This window comes from Helianthus annuus, chromosome 16, assembly GCF_002127325.2.
Source record: "Helianthus annuus cultivar XRQ/B chromosome 16, HanXRQr2.0-SUNRISE, whole genome shotgun sequence".
Taxonomy (NCBI): Eukaryota; Viridiplantae; Streptophyta; class Magnoliopsida; order Asterales; family Asteraceae; genus Helianthus; species Helianthus annuus.
The window spans coordinates 93,741,539-93,754,223 of record NC_035448.2 but is presented as its reverse complement, the minus strand read 5'-3'; the positions used below and the strand labels follow the sequence as shown (position 1 = coordinate 93,754,223).

The window sequence follows — 12,685 nt, the reverse complement described above, 5'->3', positions numbered from 1 at the left end:
AAGAAAGTAAAAATATTTTGTGTTCTAGAGTTTCATTTAAGGAAGGAAAATAAAACATGTCGTGTTCCCGAGATTCATTTAAGGAAGAAAAAAAAAGGAAAACTAGGCTAAATTATTTAGTTTTTCTTTCTTTCCGATTTAGAAGGAAATGGTGAAAAATACATATTTTTTTCCTTTCTCGTTCTTTCCTTTCTTACTTTTACTTTCTTTTTTTTATCTCTCGTTAAATTAATTCACGAACAAAGCGTTAGGGTCTCTAAAAACTTATGAAGGTTGAAGGGTGAGGGCGAGGCCTTTATTTATCCAAAAGTTATGAATGAGTTAGGATAAGGTTAAAAGTATGAATATAAAGTGGGGGCAGCCAGCGTCATCAAAGACAATAATATCCACGCTTTTAACACCACGCTTCTTCTTCTCTCTCAACCCCCGCCATTTAAATCTTCAAAATTTCCCCATCATCTTTTGCCCTAAATTCCACTCATCACAATTCACAACCACCACACTCTATTTCACGATGATTCCTCACTCATACGCCACCGACGCTCAATCCAAATCCGCCGACCTCGCTTCCACAATCGTCGCCGCCTCAACGCCCGACCAAATCGCTACAGTCTGCGCTTCCGTCGACTCATTTCTTCACAAACACTCGCCAGACCAGTCGCGCTGGTTTTTCTCCATCACCTTCCCCACGCTAATCTGCAAATTATTCGGTTTTGATGACCAGAAGCCCCCAAACCCTAACGCTAACGGTTGGATTGACGTTTTAGCGACCGAGGTTTCCGATAAGGTTTTTAGTCTGCTTTCTCCTACTGGTGCCTTATTCACTTCTCTTACTGCTGTTGATCGTTTATCTCTTGTTAAATATGTTTTTCCTATGGAACGCTTGCCTGAATGGATTCGATTGACGTTACAGAACGCTAGTCAGTGTGATGTTTTCTCTGATTTATGTCCTTTGTTCAAAGGTAGGCTTAAAGATGGAGGTTCGTTACAGGTTCAGCTGAATATTTTGGAGTATTACTTGTTTTGGTTTGTTTATTATCCTGTTTCTAAAGGAAGGTGTGATAATCGTACCTCCTCGGTTAGCTCTAGGGTTAGTAAAAGGTTTAGGTTAGAGACTTGGGCGATTCCTGTGTTTGGTAATGCTGGTAAACCTCGTGGAAATGAGCCGAAGAACAGGAACGGTGGTAGTTTGTATGTTAGGCTTTTGCATGCTTATCTTCGGTTTTTTGTGCCTTTGAGTGATTTGAATGCTCAGTCACCTTATAGGAGTTCATTGCTGCATTACTCTTCTAGTTACGATAGTTCGGTTCTTGAGAACGCGGAGTTTTTTGTTCACACGCTTGTAAATTTCTGGATTGTGGATAATGATTTCTCACCTTTGCCGGTGAAGCAGTGCAAGTCATTTGGGGTTGTACTACCTCTTCGGTCGGTTTTAGCTGAACTGCCTCCCACAGCTGGTTTGGGTGAGGTTGTTAATGTGTTTGTGAAGTATCTAAATTCAAGTTTACTTCCAAATAGTGTTGAGGGGTGTGATCAGGTGGAACTTAGTAAAGCTACCAGTTGGAGGGCCACCGGTTCTGTTGATATGAAGTATAGGGATATGTTTTCTGGTATGGGATCTCTTGGTTATTGGAACTCTTGTATTCAGAGGCCACTCTACAGGTACATTTTGAGAACATTCCTGTTTTGTCCGGTGGAAACTTCGGTAAAGAATGTCTCTCAGGTGTTTTCCCTTTGGGTAAACTATATGGAACCTTGGGTGGTTAGTTTGGATGAGTTTCCAGAGATGTCTGCAAATGCAGATAGTTTGAAGAGAGATTCTGTGAAGGAGGTTGATATAGCTCATCCATGTGAATATTCATCATCTTGGCAAGGCTTTGTGTTATCAAACTACCTTTTCTACAGTTCCTTGGTTATGCACTTCATTGGTTTTGCTCATAAGTTCATTCACACGGACCCCGAACTTATCGTGCAGATGGTATCCAAGGTTTGTCCAATTTCTATAATTCTGTCATGATAACCAATTTGTTGGTGTTTTTAGCAACTGCTTAGTTTTTGAGTATTTTTATTGATAAAGTTTTTAAGTTCAATTGCTTGGTATCTTTTTTTTTAACTGTGTTCTATACATGGAATTGAATAAAGCTATTATTCATTTAGGGTTCCAAATATTTTTGTTAGACAAGATTCTTTTGGAATGGCAAACTCACACTGTCACACACCTTTTACCCTCGTACCAATTGAGCTTGAATACCAACTACTTAGTTGTTGATGAGGACATGGGGTTACGGGATACCTTAGATACACCTTGGATAGGATACCACTAGCCAAATGCCTGTTGATGTGATCCATGATACTAGGCTAAAGACTTATTTAAACTATTGAAACAAAACAGCTGCAAAGATAAGCATTTTCATTTTGATAAATACCTCTGTTGGTTGTCTTCTGCAGGTTGTTAACATATTAACAGCGTCTAAGGAACTCATGAACCTCATAAAAAACGTAGACATCGTTTTTCATTCCAATCCAGCAGGATTATCCAAATCGATGCTTAATTCATTATACAGATTTGTCCCTGCAATCCGTGAACAGCTGCAGGTAGTTTTTCATTGCAAGTTAACTTGTTTGCTCAGTAGACATTTTGAATGATCAACTTCATGCAGGTTTCAGTTACGTAGTGATTTATTTTTAACAACTATTTGGAATCAGGATATTCTGTTATCTTGTTAGTTGATGTAGTTCATTTTGATGTACTAGGACTGGGAGGATGGCCTATCTGAAAGTGAGGCTGATGGATCATTCTTGCATGAAAACTGGAATAAAGATCTGAAACTATTTAGCACCAGTGAAGACGGCGGGCAGCAACTTTTTCAGGTCTTGTCTTTGCCCTGTTTTGTTACACTTCGCTTCTAAAATAATAGAGGTTACAGATACACTGATTTTTGTTTAGTCATTTAGCTGCTGCTCCGTGTATACTAGCCACAATGGTAGGATTCACAAATGAGCCTGTTTCTTATGATCGGGCCAAACAGATCAATTAAAAGAAATTTAGCTTAAAAGTAACCGGGTCGAACAAGTCTGAAGATACCCAAAGTGTTTTGTTTTATGCATAAATTCTTGTAAAGCATTTTATTACAAGGAATAGATTATTTTTGAAATGATGTGATTTCTGTAAATCTGTAATCATATAGTAGTACACACTAAATATATATAAAAAAGATTTAATTTTGTTTGGAATCGCAAGCATTTTAGGGTCAACCTGACCCGACCCATTTCGTCACCTGGTTACTGAAAAGTTATTCATCCTTTGTGCAGCTTCTTGCTCTGCGTGCCGAGTCTGAGCTTCAAGTTATTTCACATGAAAACCTTCCTAACAACCTACAACTTCTAAGTTCCTTGAAGTCCCGAATGGGTTGCTTATTTGGTGGCAATATCATAACAAATCCGACCGTACTGGAAACTGGCAAACAACCTGAAAAATCACAACATGAAATATTCCGCCCTAGAACCGCTGGAAACCGCCCCACAACAGACATAAGGTACAAGGGTGACTGGATGAAGAGACCAATCTCTAAAGATGAGGTGGCATGGTTGGCCAATCTACTTGTGAAACTGTCTGGGTGGCTAAATGATATTCTGGGACTCAACTCTCGGGAAAGCGGACATGTGGGTCCCTCCAGACGGTCGTACGTGGAAGTTTCTGGTGACACGGGTACTAACGTTTATGGAGCTAAGGATACATTGCGACTTGTAATACGCACACTTTGCTGCTGGGTGATGATGTTAGGTAGTGTGGTTGTGGAACTAATGAGAGAACATGGTGTGAGGGTGAATTTGAGAATCTTAGCTTCAAAGAAAATAGTGACGGTGGTAGTTATGGCTATTGCATTTAGTACCCTCAGGAGAATGTTTTCCAAGTTTCATGTGATCGAGTAACCCCTTTTCATATCAACCTACTTTGCTAGCTTACGCCAGCATGCATACTGTAAAGTTGACCTATGAGCTTCTAAAATCACCTTTTTGAGTATGTAAAGTGAAGAGAAAGATGCACTAAAACCCTATACGTTTGCATTATATAGTGCCTAAAGCAAGTTATGGTTATGTCATGTGGATGTGGTATGATCGTGTACAACAAGTTTTCATGTAAACACGTGGCTCTTCTTCATTTTAGATAGAACCAAACGTTTTGATCTTTGTTAGATGAGGCTTTCAACTTTTTGCTATTTGTTTAAATCCATGTACGGATTTCTGAAGCTTACATTCTCTTTGGAGATAATTTGTTGGGATTCAATGTGTACTAAGAGACATTCAAAATCACATTAAGTTATGGAATTGTTTAAAAGAAATTTATTATTAGTACAGTAGTAAAACTCGTGTGCAAACACGGGTGGTTTTTAGAAAACCACGCATAACACATTTTAATAGAAAGTATAGATAGGTATATAGATATTGTACCAAAACGTGTTATATATTATAGCTAATAGACAATTATAAACATAGATCATCGATTAATATATCAGTTAAATACGACTATTTCCATTCTCCTATCCAAAAAAGGGAGTACCCACCCATTGACAATGTAAACTGTTTATAGACATAAGTACATATAAAAGATGTCTAACAAACTTAATAGAATTTGAATATAACTTAAGTTTCAACAAACATTAACTACGAACACACGATCACCTGCCTCAACAACTTTCACCAAAGCTCAATCAGGAGTCTGTTACGCAGCAATATCTCCTTTGCTACATGTTGTGTCCTGGTTACATATGCTACTGTAGACAATGTCACAGCTGCTGATCCAACAATCTCCCTATACAATAGATGATACCAAAAACCTTCTTTATTACTGATCTTTATTTCTTATCAACATCCCTTGATTTGTCCTTTGAATTGTAGTTCATAGTCCAGGGAGAACATGTCTTCTTCATCATCCCTTTTAAGTTGAAGGTAGGGCTGAGCAGTTTACGGTTCCGAACCGCTAGAACCAGGGAACCGAACTGGAACCGCCAGATCCGAACGTATTGTTGTATTTTGGGTCCAGTTCCGGTTCTTAAATATGGGAGAAAACGGTTCCCGGTGCGGTTCTGGTTATAACCAACGGGTCCGTTTAAAGAACTGCTAGAACCGGTTTGGGTTTAAACTTTAAATAATATATTCAGATTATATGCACTATCCTTTTTAACCTCTCCAACACTACCATCTGATCTAATCAAAGTCAATACTTGGGTTTTTGAGCATGACTTCCACTTTACTATTTTTGGATCAGCTGGCTTTCTAGGGACAAGATTTATTTGAGATGAGTTTAGGGATTGAGGTCTACTTGCCAACTGTTTGATTGTTTCAGCAATTTGAGTAGCAAGTTGGTTAGCACCATCATCCACTCCAAATTGAAGTTGGTTTCTGATGGCCTCTTTTCTATGTTCAGCATACCTCTTCTCATCTTCCTCATCCATCTGCTTTTGCCTTTGTAATTGATTTAAGGCACTGATAGGTAAAACAGATGATGAGAACAACTTTTTAGGGGCATGGGGCTGTTGAGGCCTACGAGCAGTGGTTTCGGTATATACTGGCTTCTGAGGATCATTTGGGTCTTTCTTTCTGAGCTCTTCTAGCCTTCTATAGGTCTCATTAACATTCTGCTTTGACCATCTTGCAATTGATCTTGTAGGCCCATATCCTGCAGCAACAAGCTCCACTCTCCTTCTTTTGTAACTTAATGCCTCATCTTGATCAAGCAGCTTGTATTTGTTCTAATTTGGAGCAGTTCTTTTGATCTTAGAATCTTTGTTCATCATTTCAATTATGTTAATTTCTTCTTTGAGAGTATCTAGAGGCCAATCTTTTGTGACAACCGGTAATTAACGGCTTCTAATTACGCGATTAACAAATGTTTAAGGCAATAATGAATAGTGTTTAAGACACGAATTAACTCAATTAGGCTTTTGGAATGCCTAGGAACGCCTATCTAACTTTACAGTGCGCGTACGGTGATTTTCGGGAAATCTGCTGAGCTTTAAATGATAACGAACTGAAACCGTATGAAAAACTGACAACGCCGGCAAATACGAATTTTATACGCATAATTTAAACATATGAAGTTGGTTTTGTGAAATTTTCATACTCTTGAACGACTCAAAACGCGTGTGAACGAAAAACGCGGCTGCAGGGACGCACCGATAACGAAATGGAAGCACCGGACGCGAGTTACGTCTCGACATTAAAATATTATGATATATATAACTCCGTTTTCGAACTTTTAAACTCATGGTTGAAACCGTGGTGAAAAACGGATTAAGAAAGACGACCGAGTCATTTTTTTACGCGATTTAACGCGTCAAGCAACAGTTTTTGACGTAATTTTTTTAGTGTTTCGGCTCTAAAATTTTGTTTTGCGACATATTTTTTTATATACAAGAAAATATATATGTATATTATATATTAGTTCAAATCAAACTTGATAATTTAATTGGTGAATGTTTAGATCACCACAAGGACTAAGACGAAAGAGTTGTGTTTTAACCATATTGTACAATTACTACACATCTAATCTAAATCTAAATACTAATAAAAGACTCCATTAAATGTCACGTGGTATTTTCTCCTTTACCCTCATTATCTACATTTATTTTGTTTAAAAAATATATTTTGATCCTTATCCTAATTATTATTATTATTTATAATAAAAACTATTAAAAAAACTTGTCTTGACCCATTTTTGGGTCGATGGGCTGGACTTCACGTATCAGCAATCAAATGGTTGTTAATTTAATTTTTTTTCTATTTAACAATTGTTGGTCCCTGGTTGATCGGGATCTTCCTGTTAATGAATGTCACACTATGATTGCTGTGCGGAATCCAGCAAATCATATACAGATACAGAAAGACATATGATTTCCATGTTCAACAGTCTGCAATTCAATTGAAATATATGACAAGATACAAGTTCCAGTTGATCACAGACTTCAGCTCTCTAGGTTACAGACAGATTCAAAAGTCCTAAATGAGCTGACAGAACTTCTATTTATAGGCAAGTCAGAATAAGCTAAGTGCTGTCCGATCGGTTAGGCTAACCGATCGGTTGGGCCACCCGATCGAACAGCTGTTCGATCGGTTAGGCTGTTCGATCGGCTAGGCCAGCCGATCGGCTTACAAAGCAGCACTTTTACAAAACAAACCCTGTATTCTGACGCTTTATACATTAAACTATACAACTTTAACAAAATAAAGACTTTAAGCTGACGGAAGCTACAGACGTTTATGTACTAACAGACTCCCCCTCGGATGAAGCTGTAGTCCCTTCCAGCAAAGTCTTGATTACTTCCTGTTGCGTCTTCTATCTCGTGCCTTTTGTTTTCTCTTCTCTTCTCGTTCAGCTAACATTTGTCTTCTCTTATGTCTTCCCTCTGTGATCCACCAATTTCTGTACACTGGATCTCCATCTCTTTTTCTGTCCCACTTAGGGATCTTGTTCTCTTCAGACTCTATGGGTGTCTGATCAGTAGGAGGTACAAATCCAAGATTTCGTCTTCCTCTTTCAACAGCTTTTCTCTGAATTTCCTTGGATCTTAAACTTCTCTTGTACACCTTTAGAAACTCATCAACCTCTATTTCTCTCCATGAGGTTTTCCAGTTCTTACCAGAGTTGATTTCTTTAGCAAAACAAACATCAACTACACTCTGGTACTGCTGAGCAATGGCTTTGTCTTTCTTGTCATAGATTATCTTGTTGACAAACAAGCAATCTATGTCTTTCTTTGAGCAATTTACCAGCCACATCGGGTCTAGAATACAAATTTTCCTAGCTTCACCAGTGTCTTTATCGTACAAAGAGATCACAGCTTCAGCAGTAGAAGGATTATAGAGCCATGCTTGAAATAAATCATAGAAATCCTGCTCAATAGCCCTTAAAGGCATGCTCTTCAAACATTTTGGCGGTTTGACATCAAGAGTAACATCCTTCTCACCTTTAGCTGTAAACTTCACAATTCTTTTAGGAAACTGTGGTTTCCAATCTGGATAATTGATCGTTGCTTGATACTTGATGTAATTCCACAGCTTCTGGTCTCTCTGTTTTACTTCAGGACCGTAGTAGAATTGTTTAATATTCTTTGTAACCACCAATTCATCTACGTCCCACCAAGGTAAGGTAGCAAGATCAGAAATGCACCTGAAGTATTGAACACCTTGCTCTCTTCGAATTGCATAAACATTCAAGTCTTCCAGATACCCCCAAGAAAGAATATCACCCCAAGATAAGTCTTTATCATGAGTAAAATACTGTAGGGCTCTAAGAGGCTTTCTTTCCTTTGGCATTGATCTGAACCATTTCTTTCTCTCTTCAGCAGAAATTTCTCTTGGAACTGGTTCAGGCATATCAGCAGATGCAACTCTTTCTTCAATTTTTCTCTTCAATAATTCTGCATTCATGTCTTCAAATAACTCTGTGAATGTAGGAAATGCCATGTCTTCACCTTCATAGTGAAAATCTATTCTTTCTTCTTCTGAATCTGAATCAGTCTCTATGGTCACATTATCATAAAATTCTGCTTCAAGTGGAAATTGTGGTTCAAAGTTTTTAATCGGAGACTCTGGGATTTCATCTTCGATATCAAATTTAAACTTCCCATCTTCTAACCCCAACTCCTCAAGCATTTCAGCTCTTGTTCTGATAATATCTACTTCTCCTTGATGATGTTCAGAAAGAGAAATAAAAGTAGATGTGAGTTGATGTACCTGATCACCGGATTGGTTTCCAGAAGATGACCCTTCACACTCTGCATCATCATTCTGTTCATTCACTTCATCATTCATGAGTTCATTTACTTTATCTTGAACAGATGGATCATTGATTAGCAAACCCGATGTGCCTTGATCATCATCATCATCATCAGGCTTATCATCATCATCGGATTTATCGTCTGCTTTATCATCTTTATCATCATCTTCATCTTCTTCCTCCCAAAAATCACTATCAGATTCTTCTTCCACTTCTCCTCTAGCTATCTTCCCTTGATCCTTTAATTCATGAAATCTTAACAGCTTGGCAGATTCTTCTTCACTATAGGGCACTCTATAGGCTTTTCCAACTAATACAAACTTGTCGGTAGAGTACTCCAGTAGTAATACTTCTTTAGCCTTTTTCTTTCTTTGTATGATTTGAACGTCTCTCAAAACATTCTCCGGAATAATAGGCTCTACAGATTCACCAACCATAATAAACTCTGGTTCATGAACTGCTTCATTTTCTGCTTCCACCATTTCTTCATCATTTACTGTAACATCTTGAGCATCCACCATTTCAATTTCTGGTTGAGAAGATGATCCACCTACCTCAAGTTGATTTTGTGAAGATCCAACAACTTCAACTTCTTCTGCTATGCCTTTATTTTTCAGGTTAGCTTCTTCAGCAAGCTGTCTTTCTCTTTCTTTCCTTCTTTCATTTGCCTTGATAATGTCAACTTGATCAAAAACCTCGTGGATGTTCACCTTCAGATGTGCTTCAATCACAGCCGTAAGCATTTCCAGTTGCTTATCTTTCATCACCTTATCTGCTTTCATAGCTTCCATCTCTAGCTTCATTGCCTTCATTTCATTTGTCGAAGCTTCATTCATCTCATTTAAGAGTTGATTCAAAGTCTGATTGATATTCTGCAAGTCTTTGACTTTGGCGTTCAATGCAGCAATTTCATCAGTAAGTGCACTAATAAGTTCTGCATTATCTTTTATATCTTCCTTCATTTCATTCAATTTCTCATCTTTTGTAAACACTGCATCCATTACGTCTTCATGCCGTTTCTCCAACTCATCAATCATTTCCTTCAACTTTATTTGTACAGCTTCGTTTTCTTCCTTTTCCTTTTCCAAGGCTTTAACTTTTTCTTCCAATTCTTTCATCTTTTTATCATGAAATAGATCTCCTTCACTCTCTGGCATATCTTTAAAGAAATCTCCAGTAGCACCACCAAGGCTATCAAAATCTAAGTTGAAATAATCTGTCTTTCGTTGTGATGATTCTGGAATATCATGACGATCAGATGTTTGTTTAGCAGATTTGACTCCGGTGATCTCCACATAATCATCATAAGAAGTTTGTGTTTCTATTGGAATTTCTGTTAAAGGAACTTCTTTTGGTATCTCAACTACAGGACTAGTTTCAGCAGTGTCCTGTTTCTTCTTTCCTTCCTTCTCTTTTTGTGATTTAGCATTCTGTTTCTTTGCTCTAACCACTCTTGGAATATCACCGCTGCGAGTAGCTTTTCTTTTCTTTCTGTTTTTCTGGGAATCCTCAGGATTGTACGGTGAATCTTCATCTTCAGAGTTCTTTCTTTTCTTTAAAGGTCTTTTCTTCAGTTGTACCTTTCCTTTTCCCACTGTCTCCTTGTCCAGTTCAGATTCAGATAAAGTTTCTTCTGAATCTTCATTACTGGAGTTCTTTTGAGCTTCCTCTTCTTGACCAACTTTCTTTTGAGCTTGTGCTTGTTCAGCCTCTTCATGCTTTTTAAAATAGCTTTCCAAAGTCTCTTTTAAACCAACACCTTTATCAACCACCTCCCTTGGTTCTATAACAGGTTCATCAATTAGCTTTCTTTGAGGTTCTTCAGAAGACCCTGCAAAACAATTATTTAAAGCAAAATTAGTAACAATTTTCATAACATACTCTAAGAATCATATAGCTCCCCCTATCACTGTACCCTTTGCTGTTTCTTTAATTACAACCACAGGGGTCGACTTTGGTGTTCTCTTTCTCTTTCCATCTTTGATACACCACCATCTGGTTTTCTTTTCAATCATTTCACTCATCTTATTGTCTTCATTGTCTGAGTCACTATTATCATGTCTCCATTTATCATTTTCAGGAGCTACGTATGATTCATCCTTTAATGCACAGATCAACTCTTTTGTTTTATCATCCTTCTCCTTTGTGATTCTTAGAATAGCAGTCTTATTCACTTCAGCCATTGCCATAATATCATCATTGTTCTTTGGCAAATCCTTAACTTTGTCATTCAAGATCATCATAATGAATCTTGGGTACATAATGTATTTGTCTTTCCCGGCTAAGCAATTTTCTTTTAAAAATTCAAAAATCACTTGTGAAATATTGTATTTCCTGTTCAGCACAATACTTACAACAATGTTCATTATGTAGTCAGACACCTCATCATAGGCTCCCTTTCTGTGAGATAGGGAATGCACTAAGCAATGCATTAAGTATCTGTATTGTTTCGAGAAACTCCTTTTGAACATTTTTCCGTTGATGTGTGAAGAAAATCCCAATCTACACCATAGCCCTTTAGCAAGACGTTCTGACATGATCGTTGGATCATTGTCAGAATCTTGTAAATCAAGAACCCTTCTTATGTCCTCTACTCCAAACACTACTTCAACATCAATATCCTTGTTGTTTTCATCTTTCTTCTTGACTACTGCATGAATTTTATTATCCTTTTCTTCAAACCTTGCAGTGTCCCAAAATCTTCTAACATGAGATTCATAAACTATTGTTGTATCAGACAATGCCTTAGCAATTCTGCTTTTTCTTAAGCACTCAGCCATTTTTTCTGCTTCTGTTCCTTTTGTAGAGACCTCATCAATTGCACTTGGAACATTGTGTCCTTTGTTAGTGTCTTTTCCTCGTCCCTGTGAAAAATTTAAACATTAGATATAGAGACTTGAAACAGTTGAAACATTTAGAGTGATATAACAGTGAATCGAATGGCTTGTTCAATCGAATAGTATTTGCTGTTCGATCGAATAGGAATGATGTGTTGAAAGAACCTTTGCTGTTCGATCGGCTGGTCTGGTCGATCGAGTGGTCTACTCGATCGGCTAGCAAAATACTGTTCGATCGATTAGCAAAAGACTATGCAAGATATCTAAGGTCATCAAACAATGCTACTTGAACGGCTAGAACAATGCTATTCGATTGATTAGCAAGTTGCTATTCGATCGACTAACAAATCTCTGTTCGATCGGTTAGCAATGTGATATGCAAACGGTTAGCAAAATGCTGTTCGATCGACTAGCATAAAGCTGTTCGATCGGCTAGTAAAAAACTGTTCGATCGGCTAGCAGAATGCTGTTCGATCGGCTAGTAAAATACTGTTCGATCGGCTAGCAGAATGCTGTTCGATCGGCTAGTAAAATACTGTTCGATCGGCTAGCAGAATGCTGTTCGAACGACTAGCAGAATGCTGTTCGAACGACTAGCATTTTACTACTCGAAAGATTAACCAAGATAGTCCTGCATATATGAGATAATGCAATGCTGTTCGATCGGCTAGACTAACCGATCGACTAGCATTTGCTGTTCGATCGGCTAGACTAACCGATCGGCTAGCAAATGACTAAACAAAAACAACATACAACAGATTCACTCTAACACTTTAAACAATGACAAAATATATCATGGCACACATTTCAAAGCAGAAAAACAAAAGATTTAAACATTATTCATAAATGAAAACATGATGCTGTTCGTTCGGCTGGTCTAGCCGATCGGCTAGCAACATCTTCATCATGAAGAACATTCAAATAATCATGAAGAACAAACTAACAGATATCTCAAAATTGAACACAGATTATTATTCTTCCTGATATCGACATCAAAACCCTGTTTTCATTTTCTCTAAAAAACAACCTAAAACTTGTTCAAATCTTCATCTAAAGTTCCGACTGACGT

At 37.7% G+C, this 12,685-nt stretch overlaps 1 protein-coding gene across 1 annotated transcript; it reads left to right on the top strand.

Annotated features, from left to right (window-relative positions):
- Positions 1–389: 389 nt before the first annotated feature.
- On the top strand, positions 390–4,275 carry LOC110920481. The gene is made up of 4 exons (XM_022164701.2): positions 390–1,987; positions 2,449–2,595; positions 2,755–2,871; positions 3,313–4,275. The coding sequence occupies exons 1-4, from the start codon at positions 515–517 to the stop codon at positions 3,931–3,933; spliced, it is 2,358 nt and encodes a 785-aa protein (XP_022020393.1). The 5' UTR covers positions 390–514; the 3' UTR covers positions 3,934–4,275.
- Positions 4,276–12,685: the final 8,410 nt, after the last annotated feature.

What these genes read in the sequence shown, in the direction of transcription:
- LOC110920481 (XM_022164701.2), top strand. Translation starts at nt 515, where the DNA reads ATGATTCCTCACTCATACGCCACCGACGCTCAATCCAAATCCGCCGAC. An exon ending in TCGTGCAGATGGTATCCAAG is followed by an intron (nt 1,988 to 2,448) that starts GTTTGTCCAATT and finishes TGTCTTCTGCAG; the next exon opens with GTTGTTAACATATTAACAGC. An exon ending in GCGGGCAGCAACTTTTTCAG is followed by an intron (nt 2,872 to 3,312) that starts GTCTTGTCTTTG and finishes TCCTTTGTGCAG; the next exon opens with CTTCTTGCTCTGCGTGCCGA.